At 32.6% G+C, this 20,059-nt stretch overlaps 1 protein-coding gene, 1 non-coding gene and 1 pseudogene across 4 annotated transcripts; 1 reads left to right on the top strand and 2 right to left on the bottom strand.

The window, feature by feature from the left end:
- Nucleotides 1–12,073: 12,073 nt before the first annotated feature.
- LOC114726269 (transcription factor bHLH30-like) lies at nt 12,074–14,706 on the top strand. 3 transcript variants are annotated; one of them, XM_028912858.1, is made up of 3 exons: nt 12,074–12,544; nt 12,680–12,925; nt 14,001–14,706. In XM_028912858.1, the coding sequence occupies exons 1-3, from the start codon at nt 12,371–12,373 to the stop codon at nt 14,499–14,501; spliced, it is 921 nt and encodes a 306-aa protein (XP_028768691.1). In that variant the 5' UTR covers nt 12,074–12,370; the 3' UTR covers nt 14,502–14,706. The 3 variants fall into 3 exon arrangements, with proteins under 3 accessions (XP_028768691.1, XP_028768690.1, XP_028768688.1); XM_028912857.1 differs by having other exon boundaries at nt 12,074–12,580; XM_028912855.1 differs by having other exon boundaries at nt 12,074–12,925.
- Nucleotides 14,707–17,259: 2,553 nt separating this feature from the next.
- TRNAI-AAU (transfer RNA isoleucine (anticodon AAU)) lies at nt 17,260–17,333 on the bottom strand. The gene has a single exon. It is a non-coding gene; the product is annotated as a tRNA-Ile (tRNA).
- Nucleotides 17,334–18,095: 762 nt separating this feature from the next.
- Nucleotides 18,096–19,699, bottom strand: LOC114726271 (uncharacterized acetyltransferase At3g50280-like; annotated as a pseudogene).
- Nucleotides 19,700–20,059: the final 360 nt, after the last annotated feature.

Raw genomic sequence — 20,059 nt, 5'->3', positions numbered from 1 at the left:
CTTGAGGTACATTTTAAATTATCCAGACAAGAACATCCCAATGAGATGATTATAGTAATGGATCATATATCATCTACTACTTTCTAGATATGATGATTGATGCCACTTGATTCTTCTGCATCAGGACGGCTAGTGGAGCAAAACTGTAAAAGCTATGAATGCATATGCTATTACTAGATGCTAGAGCACCATCCTGGAGATTAATATTAAATTCAGTTCTCCAGTGCAGTGAACATGGTTAATTATAATTAGCTGTGAGTGAAGAAAGATGAGCTAGTTTAATCAATTTGCCAGAGGTTAAAATGATTCAATGAACCTTGTTCATTTATAAAGTGTAATATCCCTTGGAAGCAACCAATATTTAAACTTAGTGGGATAACCTGTGCTCTAAAACACTATCCTCCTAATAAACTAGTGCAGTTTTTAAGTGAGCCAATATGAACAATTTGACAAAATTTATTGAGAGACTCATCACATTTGGTCAGACTCATTGGTCTGAAATTTAAAGGAGAAAGACTGAAAACGACATCTGGGGATTCTTTTATTCATTAGATCAGCTTTTTTACAGGGCAAAAATGTGCATAAATAAAAGGCTGAAGCCTGCAAATTCACATCCATATGTGCAGAAAATAGAAACTAATAAAGCCAGCACTTGTGAAAAATGTGTATTATATAAAATACCAGTTTTTGGCATTTCATACGTAATTGTTGGATCTTCGTAACATTTTGTTGGCTGCCACATCCATCCATTGAAGGGACCACTTCTGCTATTCACTTCAGTGAAAAATCCATTATGGCTTATATATTAATCAAACACACAAGTCAATGATTGGACAACCCTTTGTTTCTTAAACTATTTGCTATCTAAAACAACTAACTAAACCAGATTCAAGTACTGTTGAGTTCAAATAGGATTAGCTTTTGTAATTGGAAAACTTTTATCACTGTTGACCTCAAGTAAGAGGCCTTAATCTAGTACAAATAATACTAAACATAAATCAGATATATTAATGCTTCACAATTCATCAGTCCAGAAGAATAGTTTCTTTTTTGACGAATGTCAATCAAGAATAGTTAACCCATTTGCGTGCACGTTGTTAGGAATCTTTCTTATCAGTAAGAGAATATGATGTTTTCAAATACAACAGAATGCATGTTTACTACATACTCTCACACACACCAACCCTTGTGCACTAAGTTGAAGTCTAGTATTTGTTTAAGACAAAGTGGCATATATATTTTTGTTTAATTCACAGCTTATTATATATATGCACGCACAAACATATTTATATCATTATATTTTGGATCTTTCTCTTTTATCCCTCGCGTTACCAGCTCTGTTGATTACATATAAAAATATATATTTGGCTTATAGGGCTACATATCTATCCCTGATGCTCTCATATCTGCTCTGTCGTCTGTATTGCCAAACACAAAAGAAGACGAAGAACCAGATTATACTATATATATATATATATATATAACACTTGGGTCTTTGTTTATTCTCACCAGCTTCCACCTTGGAATGAGAAGGTGCCTTTTGGTGTCAGCGTGACATATTATTATGTGTGCCTTAATGTAAATTAACTAGTCTAATTATAATGTTAATTATCAATGGATTTATTTCTATCTCTTCTCTGGATAGAGATAGATGGATAGTCCAACTGTTTCACACCCAAGAGCCACCTTGCACGTTTTTAATTGCAATCGATGACCTGCTTTAGTAATTTGAAGTTGTTGGGAAGCATTGTGTTTGTCACTATATTATACTGTTTATTTAAGAAATTTTGATAATAAAATATAATAAGTATGTCTTTTTTGGATGATAAAATGATGATTACATATCGAAATTTGAAATATTATATTTATATAAGGTATATGAAAAATTCCAATTAACTTCTCATTTTTTTTGAGAATTTAATTTATGATTTTACCTTTTTTTTTTTCTTAATTTGTACGCCGCCTTAACAAAATGTCAATTTTACATGCATAAATTGATGAAACTTTAAAATTAGATAAATTAAACTTTATATAAATTAAGGCATGTTGTAATATCAACCATTTTTCTGTCATGCTCAAAAAGGCACCATAAGCCAATAATGAACCCAAATGTATCAAACTAAGCATTGTTCTGAAGAGAGTAGTATCATCACCTTATTGCAAGTATCTTCTAAATCTATATATTTTTATATAACATAAAAAATCCAATAAGCTATATTATTTATGAGTTTTGAATAGTGAAACTAATTTCTCAAACCCCATAAAATATATATATAGATATATATTTATAGAGTCATATACAAGATTCACAATAATTACTACTCCTCCGATCCTAATTATAAGACCCAATTGACTTATTTAAAGAGATTAAGGAAGTAAGTTAAGTTAGTTATTTATAATAAATAAGTGTTGTCATTCCTAAAATATCCTTGATAATTAAGTATATTGGCTAAAACTATCATTATTAGAAAGATTATCTTGGAAAAAATGCATAATATAAGAGACAAAATGGATTGGGGTCTTATAATTAGGACCAAATAAAAGTCAAATGGGGTCTTATAATAAGGACCGGAGGAGTATTATAAAATTCGGGGGACAACTGTTTTTTAACACCACACAAGTTCATAGCCTATTATAATTAATATAGATATATTTGAGTATAATTATTATCACTTAAACTTTTCCCCCCGATGAATGGCACTGTGTTTTTAGGAAATAAAAAAAATTAAAATAATAGTAAAGCTCATCATTACTTGTCTTGCACTTAGTGTCTAAATTAATGTGGAAGTGAGCCATAGAATGTACTTTCCAATTGAAATCAAAAGAAATAATTGATAGAATCACATGTAGCAAGACATAATCATAAATATACATGCATGTCTTAAATCTGTGATTATTTACACCCTTATTTTAATTTTTTTTAATAGCTTTTATTAGTTCCAAACAATCACCCCTAATCATTTGGTGGGGACGAAATAATAAAAAATTAAAAAAAAGAAATAATAAATAAATAAAAATACATACATGGTGTCAAGCCATCATCATACCTCCATATCTAAAAATTGTCTATCGCCGCTCTCTTTAACCTTTATAAAGGAAAAACCTTTTTAGATTTTATCGCCAGTAGTTACATTTTTTTGACCATCAGTTACATTGAGTCAAAAAAATTTCAAAGGGTGGATATCTTCTTTTTAATTTTTAAATCTGATATACTACTTGAAATTCATGGATTTTCTTGTAAAATTTATTTGGTACCATAATTCTTAATATAATAGCTATTTAATTAATTGGAATAAATTAAAAGAAGAAAAATATAAATTAGTTAATTATAATAAATGTGACATGATCTTCTAAAAGTACTTATATCATAATGTATAATACAATATATATCAGTTGATAAATTACATAAATCAATTTGAAAAAAATGATAAATATGAAAGATAAAATAACTAAAACGTGACATATCAGGGATCAAATGAGTATTAACGTTATTTTCCCCCAATTCATAATAGAAGTTTCTCATGTAACACAGGAATAGCACAAGATATTTGAAATGTTTATAAACATCTAAAAGTGACAATACCAAATTAAACTTGTCATAATATGGCTATAATATGTAGAAGGCTATAGCTGTATACACATATTTGAATATTAGATGAAATTATAAAAATGAACCCACATTAGTTAATTATGCATGACACAGAGGGAGAGGGAGGGAGGGAGAATGGAAAATTATTTACAAGAAATCATTATGTTAGATACTATGATCATATAAATATAACATTACATATGTATGTATGATCAGTATATAGATTATTATGTACAGAAACTAGAAGGAGTAGTTATAACACAGACACATACATTACAAATGTAGAATTAGAACAATGTAGGAGTATGTCTGGTTTAGAATTGGTAATTAAAGATTGATGAAATGAATTATTCAAAGGGAGCACTCATGAGATGTGAAGGCAAAGTAATTGTGCATGAGTTGGTTGTGCTGTAAGTGTAAAGAGCAAAATAAGTGCAGAAGCCATAACTCCATTTCATTCATTCATTAGACATTAAGCACTAAAGAATAATGTTTGGAGAGAGAAATCTAGAGAGAGAGAGAGAGCACTGTACGTCATGACAGGGTGGGACTGATGTCATCATAATAATCTCCACTCACAGCAACCCGCATTTCTCTTCTTAGTGGTGCTTCTGCAGCTATCATCAATGGTTTGAATAGGGTTTCCTTCTTTTCAAACAAACAAAACAAAATGGCAACTTTCAAACAGAAACGCACAGAAAAAAAGAATATATATATATATATATATATATATATCACAAAAGAAAGATGAAGTTGAAAAGCTCATTTACAAAGAATGGGGACAAAAGCAGACATGCGTGCGACCGAGAAAACAGCTTCCCTCTCTCTCTTTTTCTCCTTTCTTCTCCCCCCCCCCTTCTCTCTCTCTCTACAAGAACCAAAGTTTAGGACTTTAGGGTAAGAAAAGATCCTCAGTTTTTTACCCTCATAATCACATGCCAAGGGAGTCCATCAACTAAAACTCAAATGTCAACGGCCCATGTAGCGTATAAGCTCACTTATAAACGAAAGGTTATAAGTTCGGTCTCGTTCAATTTCAAATTAAGCCGTTAGTGTTTGTCTCTCTAATTGGAATTAGACTACACAAATCCACAAGTACTTCTCCTATCTTAAATGCAAGGCAAAATTTAATAAGTTCTGCTTCTTAAGGAATGATTAGTTTATACCTCTAATCTTAGTTTTTTTTGGATTAATATAATTTTTGGTTCTTTAAATTTGTCCTCATTTTGGTTTTGGTCCCTCAAGTTTCAAACTATAGGTTTTGTCCTTCAAAGAGCAAAATGATTCATATTTTTATTGGATTATAAGAACTAATGTTTTAAATTAAAAAAAATCTGAGGGAGCAAAATCTATGGTTTAAAATTTGAGAGACCAAAACTAAAATGAGGATAAACTTAAGGCACCAAAATTTGTATTAACCTTTTTTTTAAAGAAAAAATCAATCTTCTCGATTTTGTGACCCCTTCAATGTAATGAATGATATGAGCTAAGTGCCACATTGGAATTAAAAACAAGTTAATATAACATGATGTGATTAAAATTCTAAATTCAAATTAAACCAACAATAATAAATGAGGAAATGGTATGATTGAATAAATCTATCTTATATTGAAGACAGAAGATAATAATATATTAATGATACATTTACAAAAAGATAGGCTTTAAATTTGAATCTCTAAATTCATTATTTACAAGAGAATCTGTTTAACGAACCCTATATATATTTGATGAAAAGCTCTAGAAGTCAGTAGCTAATTAGGAAGTGTTTGGATATCCTCAGAAATACTTTTTAAGAGTGCTTTTTTATAAATTGAGGCAAATTTTTTCATATATTTACTTCGCATATCGTAAAATCATTTCTAAAATTATGGTTTGATGTTCATCCAAACACTCTCTAAATAAGTTTTGATGAAAAATTAATTTTAATTAATTAAGAGGGGGTTTGGAAATGGTGAGGGATGGATGGAGATATAAATAGTAAACGTGTACAGAAAGAGGGGGGAACAGGGCTTAGTGACTGACCTAATTAAGAAAAAGAAAGGAATCCGTACCAAAAGGGAATAGGGAGAGGATGGGTCAGAGGGGACAATGGTCATGAGCGATCTGTGTACTTTTGCCATTAATTCTTGGATTTCATCCACTTCACGTTACTTATGATGTTCTAATGTTGGTCTCATTCCCTTCTGAACCCAACCTAATTAAAGCTAAAATGTGTCAGCCTTGTGTCCAATTTATTGGTACCTTCCAGATTCATGGAGAAAATCTTTAATCTTTACTTCCTTTTGCTTTTTGATCTTTGTTCGTTCATATAGTATAAATAAATCCTAAAGTTAGGATGCAAAAGCATCTATGTAAAATATATTACGATAAAAATATGATATCATAAAATTTACTTAGATCCAAAAATATATATCAATTTCTAAAATAGAGCGAAATTCTCATATCTGTTAACGGTTAATGTGTAGGCTTCTATTCGACTCTTGCAAACGATCAATATAGCTACAACTAATGAAGATAGGAATTTTGTTCTGTTTTAAAAGATTCCAGTGTTTTTTTTACATCTAGGTAAGCCTTATAATACTTCATGGGTACTTTGCACATTAACTCTAAACATACCATGCGTTTTTCTTTTCTTCGAAAAGGAAGCTTACGTAGAAAGTGTGTGCTTTATTTAGAAGAAGGGTAAATGTGCATCTAGCATCATAATTTTGTTTTCCAAGTATATTTAGCATCCCGATCTTTTTTATAATGTATATAGTAGTACCCTGACCTTTTTTGTGTGTGCATCTAGCACCTCAATGTTATTTTTTTTAAATTACATATAACACTCTAATCTTTAGGGTGATAGCTGTATTAAAAATAAGATTAGGATGATGGATGCACACAAAAAATAAGATTAGGATACTGAATATACTATAAAAAAGATCAGGATGCTGGACCTGAGGAAAAAAAAGAATGGGACGCTGAACGTACTAAAAGATTACATTAATTAGATTAGCATGTGTTGTTTCTGATAAATTTGAAAAGAACTAACTCTCTATTAACTTCAAAATCATTAATGTTTAAGGGAAAAAAGAAACATAAAGAGACTTTGACATTATTTCAGATACTCATTAGGAAAAACAGTAATTGTGAATTATGGGGTTGAAATTTGTGAGTAGGCTTTAATGATTTTTATTTACTTTAGATGAACATGGATGCTTCTTAATTAATTATGAAACCATCTGGTTATCTTGCAGGCCTGCCAAGTGTGAGTGCATGTAACTTGCCTTTAAAGTCTAGTTAAATTTTGGTCAATAATGTTACAGATGCAATTATATGAAGATATTATCAATGTTTACCAATCACTAATAAGAAGCAAAGCAATATCATTAGTCAACTCTACATATTATATTTACTTAATGAAAAGGGAATGAAACTTTGATCTCAACTCTCTTAAAAGATGAGTGAAAAATATATTATTTTTCATTGGAGTCACATTGTTGATGTTTTCGTGAATATCCCCTTTCTCGACCATTTTATGAATTGCAGTAATTTTAGTTGTATAACATGTTCTCATAGCTAGCTAGAATATCATATAATAATCAAAATTATCTGATAGTTTTGTTCGTATAGTATCATTCATGTTGATTATATATATGAATACATATATTGGTCGTATTTATTATAAGACAGAGAGGGAAACTTTTAACATGAATATGCAATTTTATCATCTATTTATTATTGTGTTGATTTTATTTTCATGTAGGATAATACATACTAAATAAAGATAAAATTAAAAAGTTGTTAAATTGTAATATAGAGTTAGTGGAATTTAAAATTTTTCTTAATTTATATGAAATTTGTTCAAAATGAGTTATCAATAAGACCCGATAATATGGGTGAAGAGATTTGGCAGGTTACAGACATAATCAGTTTGAACCTTTTGTGTGGACCAATGAGGGAGGGGTAATTAACCACTAATTATAATGGTTCATTAATAAAGATAAAGGAGGAGGGGTCTGGAGAGAACGCGCCACGTGTCAACAAGTAATTGGTAAAATCTATCATCTCTTTTCTTTCAACCCTTCCCAACCCAAACGTCACATGCTATATTCTTTCGGTGCTTTCATCCCTATCTACGAGTATTAATTAATGCCTAGAAACGTTTTCCTAATTCGGGTAAACATAATGGAAGTACCCATTTATAAGGGAATTTCAATATATTTTATTGGGACTCAAAAAAATATTTAAACTTTATTAATTTATCTCTTTCTTTTGTCAGATTTATTAAGTCTCTGTTAAAATTTGATAGAGTAACTTTATATTTATGTAATATAATTGTCAGATTTATTAATTATTGACTCTCAAAATTTAATAAAGTAATTTTCTAACTTGATACTCTTTTGGTATTACTTATAAGTCACTTCCAACATGTTTCATATAGACTAAAAAAATATTAAACTTCATTAACTTTCATTTAAAATTCAACAACTAACCGACTTTATCCCTATTTAATATACATGATGCATCATGTAAACATAGTCAATACAATGATAAATAAAGGGTTATAAAAAATCTCTCTCGGTACTCTATGAATAAACTAAAAAATACATTTTTTCTCTATCCTATGAATAGGACTAGAAGAGTATTTATGGAATACGTATTAGTGAGAAGTCCAAAAAAAGTAAGAACAATAAATCAAGAGTGAAATTGTGTATTTTTTGAAGGGAATGGAATATTTTTGTGAAAAAAATAATTGATTAGGTTTTTTGACCAGCAAAATAATTGGGTTGGATCATATATATCTATTATATATATATATATATATATAGGTATTAACGGTACCTACAAAAACACTTAAAAATCACTTACTAACAATTTGTTTTAATTTTATTAAATACAAACTAGTGTGCGTGTGGAGTTATTAAATCATTGTTAGCCTAGCATTTGTAGCATAATTAATATTCTTCTGGTCCTATTAACTGCTAATATATTTTATCAAAACTAAAAATAAATAAATTTTGTTGGCTCTGCCTTGAAAATTCATAAGTTTTTAATCTTTTCCACATTCAATACATACTTTTTTGCCTGAATCCATATTCAATATATACACAATACTTTCTAATAAAAAAAAACAACTTACACAATAATGAACGAAAAACAAAATCATACCTATATTCAAGTTAAAACTTATATTTCTAATACTTTCTCTAATCTATTATATAAGAAATAACTTACATGAATTAATAAAATCAGTTAAAAACACACAATTAAGTTCTTAATTTTGTTTTAAAAAGTTATTTCCCAACATGGGTATGAAAAATAAATGGATATGCTTCACGATTTATCAGCACTATGTTGCTATATCAATAGAGGGCAGAAATGGAATGTTACAGTTACTGAACCGGATATTGCTTACTTGTTTTTCATATTTGAGACTAAACCAACCTTTAAAACAAATTTCTTATATACTCCCTTTGCTCTTATATATAAACTTCACTTTTAGAAATGGGTTTGCTCCAAAATATAAGCTTTATTTTTGAGTTTGTCTAAGCATTAATTACTTTTTTTCCTCTGTTTTGCCCTTAATTGACTATATTTACTACTATATATCTCTCTCTCATTAATATTGCTCTCACATATTCTCTTTCATCATTTTTTTTGTTTATTGTCTCTCATTTACTCTCTTAATAAATAAGGGCAAATTTAGGGGAAAAAATATATTTCTGACGTACAAATATTTATTATTTTTAAGTAATTTTAACTACGAGTTCATTAAGTGTGATTCAGTTATTTGAAACTTATATATAAGACCGGAAGAAGTATGAGACAGAATGAATTTTAGTATTTAACTTTATCCCATGGTTTAGACATATATGTGTGTGTGTGTGTAACGATCGATGTTATAATATGTATAAGCGCACTTATGGATTTAAAATTTGTAAAATACAGCCACAACTTTTTATGCATGCTTTTGGAGATTTAGGTTATTCTTTTGGCTTATTCTATATGAAGCAAATTTGAGTCATGAACCCACCTTACTGCACCCTTATCTTCTCCCCTAACTCTCTGTCCTTTTCTTTCTTTTGCTTCAACAAGCCAGACAAACACAATATACCTTAAAATTATAAGTTAGGATGCTACCTGGCTAGAAGATCGTGTGTGTGTGTACACTCATCTGGAGGTTAATGTAAATTGTTATTTAATTAATTTAGATAGATTAAGGAAGCTAAATAAATTTTTTAATTTTAATAAATCTGAAATGATCTTCTTAGAATATCTCTATGTAACATTAGATTGTATCTATATTGCTAATTTATAAGTTTGATAAATTAGTTTGGAGAGAAATAATACTACCTCTGATCCTTAGTATAAGAGTTAATTAGGGGGTTTGATTTGATCCTACATACAAAAATTTAATCCACTTTCTATCTCAAACTTATAATATCTAAAATATTCATATTGGATACACGTATTAAATAGGATACCATCCAAAAGTAGTCATAATTAAAAAGATATTTTAGAGAAATTAACCCATATTTGTTACAAAGAACTCATTTATTAAGTTCCGTAATCCATCCAAATTAATTAAGTAGCTCTTATATAAGAAGTCAGAGGTAGTAAATATGAGAGATAAAAATTGATTAAGATCTTATATTTATAATCAAAACCATCTTGTTAAGTAGGTCCTACGTTTAGGAGCCGATATTCGCGGGCCTGTGTGTGTTCTTATGCTTGTGTGTGTCAGTGTGCGGTAGAGAGGGGAGGTAGGCATTATACTAACGAATATTTTATAGATATCGATAAGGCAAATGCAACTATGAGTTGATGCAACTAAGAATTATATGTTTAAACTTGTCAATGGCCAAAACAAAAATTATGAACCATCATCCTAATTAATTAACTACAGACGTAATAAGTTATTTGCAATGAAATTCGCAAAACACACCAGACATGTCATTATAAATTATGATATGTAAGGATTGTATTGTATATTACCTTGCAAAACAACCATAACCATATATAATCACAATTACAATTTACTTATGGCCTCAAAACATATGTATATATTGTAATTAACTAATGAGAAATAAAGGGGGCTGGTCAAAGTATAGTACATACATAAAATCATGTAATAATACAAGTAGTTTGAGCAGAGTTCATAAAGTGAAATGATGAAAGAATCGATAAATATAATAATAACAAGAAGATCCTAAAGTTAAGATGGAAACTTGAAGCTTGAGCAATACTTGATTTTATACAGCAGGCACATTACTGCATGCCCACGTAAAGATGAAGGCTCCTCTCTCTCTCTCTCTCTCTCTCTCTCTCTCTCTCTCTCTCAGTGTGCTCTTCTAATGTTCCATCAAAACATAGAAATTCAAAGCATTGTCTAATGTCTTGTCCTTAATCAATAGACAACCTCCACTAACTATCCATCTACAAACATTATTAAACATCCTATGTATGTGTGTGTGTGTGTGTGTGTGTGAGATAAAATTTTAAGATATAGAGCTTCCAAAAGGACAGGGGTAATGAGAGCCACGAATATATATTGCACCTAGATATAACTGAAACCAAGACACTCATGAAAAACTAGAGAGAGAAAAGAACATGAACTTTGTAGAGAGAGGGAGAGAGAGGTGGAGGTGGAGTATGTTTCAAGATTCAATCATTACATGGTCTTGGGGACGCAGAAAGGGTTCAAGTGGAAATAGCCCAAGAGCATGGAAGAACGTGGCTTGACCGAGAGGTACGAGAGAGAAGAAGAGAGAAAGGGAGAGAGCCAAAAAAAAAATAAAAAAATAAAAAAATAAAGCCTAAAGGCTAAAAAGATGAACTCCCTTTACAATATAAAAATATATACATATTATGAGAACTAAATAAATGAACAAAGAAAAATAAAAGAAAAGGCTTAGCTAGGGTAAGCCTTTTATCATGATGATACTATCAGCCTTTTTTTGGTCCTTGGTCGGTCGACAATGTTCGCGTTGTGTGTTCACTCTCTGCTTGTGTTGTGCTTGTGTTTCCCATTCCCTCTCCCTCTCTCTCTCTTCCCTAAGTCCCATCATTCACATAGTGTCATAATACACTTTGAACCAATCACAAGCTTAAAACAATTTATCACTGTTCTTTCACATACGCTTATGATACTGTAGATTAATATAATATATTCTGTAAAAATAAATAATCTTTCCGATAAAGATGCCTGCCTCACCGTTCCTGAGAATTAATATGCCGCCGTAAGAAGAAAAGAATAATATTATATAGAAAGCAGTAGTCGAACAGGCTCTTTCTGTATACTTAGAGGAAGGTGGTGGGGTTCTAAGAAGACCCATGAGAAAAAAACAAAAATATAAACCCAAAAAGTTACCAACAAAGCGAAGAAAAAGAAAGGAGGAAAGTTGTGTTCATCAAGCTTAGGATAAAAAGGGTCGTTCTCACCTCTTTCCCTCACAGCCAAAAAAAACCTACCAAGTCTGATAGAGATTTGAGATCCCACTTCCATCCTTCTTCTTCTTCTTTCTTCTTCTTGTTCTTGCACCATCATCGCATATCAGAGGAGAAACTCTTACAACTTAAGGTCTGTGTTCTGTTCTCTTCTCTTCTCTTATCACTAACCTCACGATATTCTCTTCTTCCACTCTTGTCTTGGCCATATCACGCCCAAGAAAAATTATACAGAGCCAACCTCGACCTCAAGAACTAGAAGCTGATCACGTCTGTGTGTACATTTATATCTCCGCTCTGAGGTGTTCTAATACATTTGATCATATATAGTTTTGGAATATATTGGAGATGAAAAGAGAGGACGATTATGGGCAGTGTTCTTCACAAGCAATAAACAACTTCCACAGTTATCAAGAGCAATTACTTCTGCAACAGATGCAGCAACAGAACAGTATGTTTCCGGAGGTTTCTCCGATCCTACAGTCGCCGTGGAACATCCCGCCGGTTCATTCCTTCAACCAGGTGGCTCATCATCATCATCATCACTTTTCGAATCCGGTTCGAGTCGAGCATGACCCGTTTCTTCTTCCTCCCCCACCTCCTCCCCCAGCTGGACCCTATGCTAGTTTATTTAACAGGAGGGTTCCTTCTCTGCAGTTTGCGTACGACGGTTCACCTTCCGACCATCTCCGGATCTTATCTGAGGCTCTTGGACCCATGGTTCAGCCCGGTTCTGCTCCATTCGGTCTCCAAGCCGAATTGGGCAAGATGACTGCTCAAGAAATTATGGACGCTAAGGCCCTCGCGGCGTCCAAGAGTCACAGTGAAGCTGAAAGGAGACGCCGAGAGAGAATCAATAACCATCTCGCCAAGCTTCGCAGCTTATTGCCCAGTACGACCAAAGTAAGTACAAATTCCACAAAATTGAACTATTTTGAACTATTCCATCCTAAAGTTAATCGCAAATCTTAATTTTTTTAAACAACACCATGAGTTTTACATAAAAGTATGCTTGTTTTTTGGCTGAACCCTTTTGGGGTGTGTTCCGCGGTTATAATGAGATGGTTTGGCTTTTGTTTTGGGAATTAAAAAGAGATATGGATATGTGAATCATTTTCCAAGATTGTAATCAGTTTGGTCGGATAACAACAAGATGGAAATCCCAAAAGCCTTTTAGAAAATGAGGTGCAAAGATATAGTCATTAGTCACACTACTTTTTACCCTTTTCTTTTTTGGCTTTGCTAGTTCTGGTTAATTATATATCCAAATATTGGGCGTGTTGCTTGGGGGTGTAGTTAAGTTGAGTGTGGTAGTTCCAAGGAGGAGAGAAAGTAAAGGAAGGAAAGATATCAGAGAAAAGTAAAAAGTGAATTAGCGTTAATGTCGCTTAGTTGACATGATAAAGAGGAACCAAAGAGCAGTTGAAAAGCTAGACATTGAAATTACATGCTGGATAACGTTAATGATCAGTCAAACTCAGTTCTGATGAGAATGGAATATATATAAAAAGAATTACACAGACACCAGACAAAGCTATAAGCCTCCTTTTCAGTCACTCAAATCTTCATTCTGCATACCTATAGTTTATATGCGTGCCTCTCTCTTCCTCTTCCTCTCCTCTAACCTTTGACAACAACACACAATATCTGTACTATGATGTTTTTCTGCATCCATTCTTATTTTAAGGTTACATCTATAAGCTAGCTCATGATGATCAAGAGCAATTCAATTAGAAAGGAACCATATTTTGTTTAAGGTTATGTGTATGATATTGATTCGTATAAAACTATGATGGATTAAGTGGTCCAGTACTCTATATGTCTTCATGTTAATTCCTCGGTACATACTACTTTACTATGTATGTGTCTTCTTTACGCAAAGCCCCATAATTAAAGACTCTCCTCCACGACCACTGTATTTTCGCAGTGCAAGACAAATGGATATATAACTTTCTTTTTTTGTTATTATTATTTGTAGACGGATAAAGCATCATTGCTGGCAGAAGTGATTCAGCATGTGAAGGAACTGAAGCGGCAGACGTCGTTAATAGCAGAAACAAGCCCGGTGCCGACGGAGGTCGACGAGCTGACGGTGGACGCCGCCGACGAGGACGACGACGGGAAGGTCGTGATCAAAGCCTCCTTCTGCTGCGAGGACAGGTCAGATCTCTTGCCGGAACTCATCAAGACACTGAAAGCACTAAAGCTGAGAACCCTGAAAGCAGAAATCACCACACTTGGTGGACGCGTGAAGAATGTGTTGTTCATCACCGGGGAAGACGACGGCGATTCACAGAGCAGCGGCGAGCTTCATCATCAGAACCAGATGATGCAGCAACAACAATATTGTATAAACTCGATACAAGAAGCTCTTAGGGCTGTGATGGAGAAGAGTGGCGGTGGAGATGACACAGCAAGTGGGGCTGTTAAGAGACAAAGGACTAATAACCTTAATATCCTCGAACACAGGTCTTTATAAAGATCTAGTAGGACAAGTATCAGCTACCATATATATTACTACCATCATCACACTAAAATCATCTCTTGCCTTTTGTTTTTGTTTTTTGTATTTTTTTTGTTGGGGTTTTTTGGGCCCTTCAGTTGGTCTATTTTTTTTTTCGGGTGTGGTTTTTGTGGTGTGCCGGAAAAAAATTTCATTTACAATATAATGAACTATGATAATGTGTGGTTTTTATATGTACTTGTGTTCATTAAGAAAGTTATAGGTGAGTTCAGGTTATTAAAAAAAAAAAAAAAGGTTTTTGCAGCGCCATCATGTTGATTAATAGGAAAAATCTCAAAAAAGTGACGGTTCAATTTCAAAATTCTCAATCAGCATTGGTTACTACATTCATAAAAAAAAAATAACTACATTCAAAAATTAAATAACAACACATTTTTGTAGTAATTCTTGATTTGGAATTTTGAAATTTAAAGATCATTTTTTTTTAAATTTTCTCATTATAATATTGGTAAAATATATATACTTGTATTAAGTACAACATCAATATCCAAAAATTACCCCATTGTCATTACATTATATATAATACTCCTATAAAAAAATGATCAGCAAATTAGCTAGCTAATACACTGGTCAAAAAACATTAGCGAGCTAATAAATACACACACACATGCATCTGCAATAGCTAGAGCTCATTTATTTTTGTCTCTTGTTAAGATTTTTCTGGCAGACACAACATGGGAGATCAACGTATATCAATCATTATAAAATATGCACTATTTACTTCTTATCAAAAGGCCTTTCTTCATATGATCTTTCATTAAAAAAAACAATTCCCTCATTTAATATATACCTTCTGCAATTTATTTTATTTTTCACAGAGGCACTAAAAAAAATAAAACGTGTTTCGTTCTCACCATTTTGCAGGACAGTACTGCAGATTTTAATGTAAACCCTAGACATGAAAAGTAATTAAAAAAAAGAGAAAAAGGATAATCGTAATGAAATTGTATTTGCATGCTGTTTTGGGGTCACCAGAGACGCATCCAGAAAATGTCATGAAACTTTACATTAAATCAAAAGAATTATGCTTTTTCTTTTTAGAGACGACGATAATAAACCAATCTTTATGACAGATCGTTTGTGAAGATAAATCTAATGTTATTTTATTTTTAAACGACATATTAATATCTTTATTATCTTTTGGAATGTAATGCTTGTAAATTGTAATAGTTGAACTTTAAACGTCTTAATTTAAATGTCTATTCTAAACATCACCCAGAAACTTCTTCCATATTGAAAGAACTTAAAAGAGACATAAATCTATTTCAACATAATTCAAGAAAATTAAGCATACGCCAATTATATGCTTCATTCTATTTTTTTTAAAAAATATTAAAATGGTCTCTTTGATCCTAAATATAGAAGTACAAATTATATTTAAAAAATTAAACTAAAAATTTCACCTAAATTCCTAAATAAGAAAATGACAAAAAAAGAAGCTAGAAATTTGTAAATACCAAATAAGGAATATCAACAAAAAATTTTGTCACTTGCAAATTCAGTATTGTCAATATCAAATAAAATATTGTTATCAAATTTGATTTGAAATTTAGTGATTTTTTTTCCTGTCATTCTCCCTTCCTAAATTTTTCGTTGGGCCTAATTAAGTGTTCTTAACTCTACATAGGATTTATTTACGTAGTTTGGAATTAAAGTAAAGCCCATTGGAAATTTTCTGATAACAAAGCCCAAAAGTTGTGTGGTTTTTATACGTACTCGTGTTCATGGAGAAAGTTACCGGTGAGTTGAGATTTTTTTTTTTAAAAAAAGGTTTTTCCAACACCATCATGTTGATTGTAATATTGGTAAAATATATATACTTGCATTAGGTACAACATTGTTATCCGAAAATTACGCCATTGTCATTACATTACTATAAAAATATGATCAGCAAATTAGCTATCTAATACTCTGGTCAAAAAAATTAGCTAGCTAATATATATATATATATATATATATGTATATAGGTGAAGATTGACATGTAATAAGACCTGTTTAGAACAGCTTATAAGTAGATTTTCAATAGTGATTTACGAAATACGAGGTAAGTATGTAAGAAGAATTTTGTTTCGGCTTACACAAAATGTGTTTTTATGGAATTTTCACTGTGATCCCAAATGTGTACATATGTATATATATGCATATGCAATAGCTAGAGCTCATTTATTTTTGTCTCTTGTTATCGTTTTCGTGGTGGACACAGCAAATGACCATCATTATCATGAAACATTACATTAAATCATAGGGATGCTATTTTTTAAAGGACGATGATAAACGAATATTTATGACAGATCATATGCGTAGATAAATCTAGTGTTATTTTATTTATTTTTAAAAAAACATATTAATATCTTTATTGTGTTTTGGAATGTAATTCATGTAAATTATAATAGCTAAACCCTAAACGTTTTAATTTAAATGTTTATTCTCAACATCACCCAGAAACTTCTTCCATGAAAAAAACTTAAGAGAGATATAAATCTATTTCAACAAAATTAAGCATGCGCCAATCATATTTAAAAGTTTAAACTAAAAATTTCCCCTAAATTCCTAAATTTTTCGTTGGGCCATGGGATTCATTTATGTACTATGTAGTTTTGGATTACGTAAAGCCCATTGGAAATTCTTGGACAGGAAAGTCCGTGTCTTAACTCGGAAAGTCAATGCCAAAACGATTCGTTTAGCTGGTATTAGGAATATAAAACTTGAAATCTGGCCCATGCAGGTTTCGAACCTGCGACCTTCGCGTTATTAGCACGACGCTCTAACCAACTGAGCTAATAGGCCGTTGACAGGTGGAGCTAATTAGTCTTTGTCAACTTTGGAGTGAGTATTTTTTTCTTGGAGTATATCATACTAAAATAATTATATTAAATTTTTATTTATTTTTAAAATTCATATCTTCGATTTATAAGAATTAACATCAAATGAATTGACGAATGGATTACAATAGTAGATTGGAATCAAATGATTCCACAAGTATTAATAATTATGATCAGACGAGTTTTTTTTTTTTAATCGGAAAACGGATGGAATTTGAAACAAAATAATTCTAAATCATCAATATATATATATATATGATGCTACGATTATCTGAAAAAAATTATACTTAAATAATTAAAAATATTAATTATAATTTTAATTGCATTGTGCTGCTAAAAATATTACAGGAAATGCTTACTTTTTACGCATTAAAATATTGTGTTCAATTTCCGATGATAACATTCCACATCTCGTCCAGAGAAAATTGTCAAACTAATAATAGTTTAAGTATCAGCCACCAGCCCACCACATTATTATATTTCCACTTGGGGGACCTTTATATCAATCAAGAAATCAAATAAAGGTAACCTCTTTTTCTAATGAATATATATATAAATATATATATTTATATGGAGAGATGCCTTTGAAGTAGAAACTTTGCTTCTTTTTATGTATAAAAAACTGAATTTTTTGACCGGAATTATAAATTCCAAATGAAAGATTAGGTATAAAAAAACCGATCTTTAATTTATAATTCCGGTCAAAAATATTAAGCAAAGGGGATTAGGTTCGGCGGCTTAGACCAAAAACACATCGCATCTTGCTTAAAAGGGCTATTTAATTTAATTATTCAAAATTTATTTTAATCCAAAATCACGTGATGACATGCAGAGACATTTGACTTGTTATGTGGACGAACGCGTAACAGGAGATCAAAACTCCGCCGAAACAGTTTGCAGAGATGCAGAGTTCATGAACTCGTCGTCGGACTCCAGGGCAGTCATCAACTCCGGCGGAAGACACATCTCCAGATCTATGCTTCCTCTTCCTTCACGGCCCGGATACGACGTCACTTTCCCGTCAAACTTGTTGGCGTACCCACTTCGAACACACACCGCTTTCCCAATTCCGAATTCGTTCCCATACATGTCGAATCTGGGTGAGCTCCCCATCATGACGCTATACGGGTCAAACAACCGACTCAGTTGATACACCATCGGACTCTCCAACCATTTCTTCAGAAACCCATTCACTGCTTTGTCGTCATGGCTAGCAACAGCCACATGAATCTTCCGCCCCGCCCACCCAAGGTCGTGCTGTAGCAATTCCCCCGCCGTCGTTTCCGCAGCCACCGCGTGGATCGAGTTCCCGAAGTAATCCTCTGGCAGCGGCGATTCCATTCTTGATCTGTTGTTTGCCGCCAACCTGCAGGTTGTTTTCTGATCACGGGGGAGACTCCGTACGCGTGTTATGCACCTCCAGACGAGCGCCGATAATGATTGGAATGACGATATCTTGGTGGTATTGGCCTCTTGGTTGGCCTTTGCTTTCAGTCTGGCGATAGATTCTGCTGTGAAATGGAATATTCTCTCTCTAAGACGGGGTGCTTCGAATCTGCTCACGAAATCGTCGTGATGTTTGAAGGGAAGATTGATTAAGGGACCACAACCTTCTGGGAACCAACGAGTGAGAATCGGTGGGTGTGAGATATTGGGAATACAGAGAACATCACTTTGATCATACTTATTATCATCTTCTTGAGCTCGAAAGATTTCAGACCACGCCTTGAGGAATCTCCAGTAGGAAGTGCCGTCAGCGAGGCAATGGTTCATGGAACAGCCGATGAAGACGCCGTCTATGAGTTCAGTGACTTGAACGGACAACAAAGGTAAGGTGTGGCCGTCGTGGTTGACTGCTCTATCATGGTCAAAGAATGATTGGACAACGGCGGGACGTCGACGGGGGAGACGATGTCGGAGACGGTCATGTCTAAAGTAGCGTAGATAAATCTAGCTCCATCACCGTTGTGGCATTCGACGAAGACGGAGTAGGAGGGAACACGTGTGGTAACTAGGCGGCCAGAGAGGGGATAAAAATGGAGGAGGGTGAGAGAAAGAGACTGCTTGAGGCGGCGGAGAAGAGAATGGATGAAACCGGGATGGTTCGGATCAGAAGAAAAAGGCTTGAGGAAGAGAAGGCCTTTCTGAATGTAGTGAGCAGACAACATAGCGAGATCCCATGGAGATAGGTAGCAGATAGGATTAGAGTCATCGGGTGGAAGGGGTGGTTTGATGAAGCATTCGGAGATTCGTCGGACGGCAGGGTGTGAATTCATCTTCGCTTGTAGTTGAGAGAGACGATGAGTTTGGATTTTATTGCGTGCTGATCAATGTTTGTTGCGTTGGAATTGGATGACTCCTCCCTTTGTTTATTACATTCTCCCTCCGCTTGTCCTATTTATAAAGAAAAAATTCCAATAAAATGATATCACCTCCGATACTTAATATAAGATTTAGTTAACTAATTTAAATATATTAAAAAAATTAATTAAATTAGTTATTTATAATAAATAGATATTATTTTTTTAAAATATTCTTACTAATAAAGTGTATTAGCTAATATTATTATTATTACAAATACTAGCCTAGCAAAACTTTGCTTGATCAAAGAAGGGGGTTGGAGACGCGTGGAGTATGTTGATCCTCGTATTGTGCGTGCAGTGAAAGGGCTAGGTTGACTATGATGAGTCT

Source organism: Neltuma alba, unplaced genomic scaffold (assembly GCF_004799145.2).
Source record: "Neltuma alba isolate B1F8T4 unplaced genomic scaffold, ASM479914v2 tig00012348_pilon, whole genome shotgun sequence".
In the NCBI taxonomy this organism is placed as follows: Eukaryota; Viridiplantae; Streptophyta; class Magnoliopsida; order Fabales; family Fabaceae; genus Neltuma; species Neltuma alba.
The sequence above is the reverse complement of the archived record's forward strand: the minus strand, read 5'-3'. Positions and strand labels throughout refer to the sequence as shown.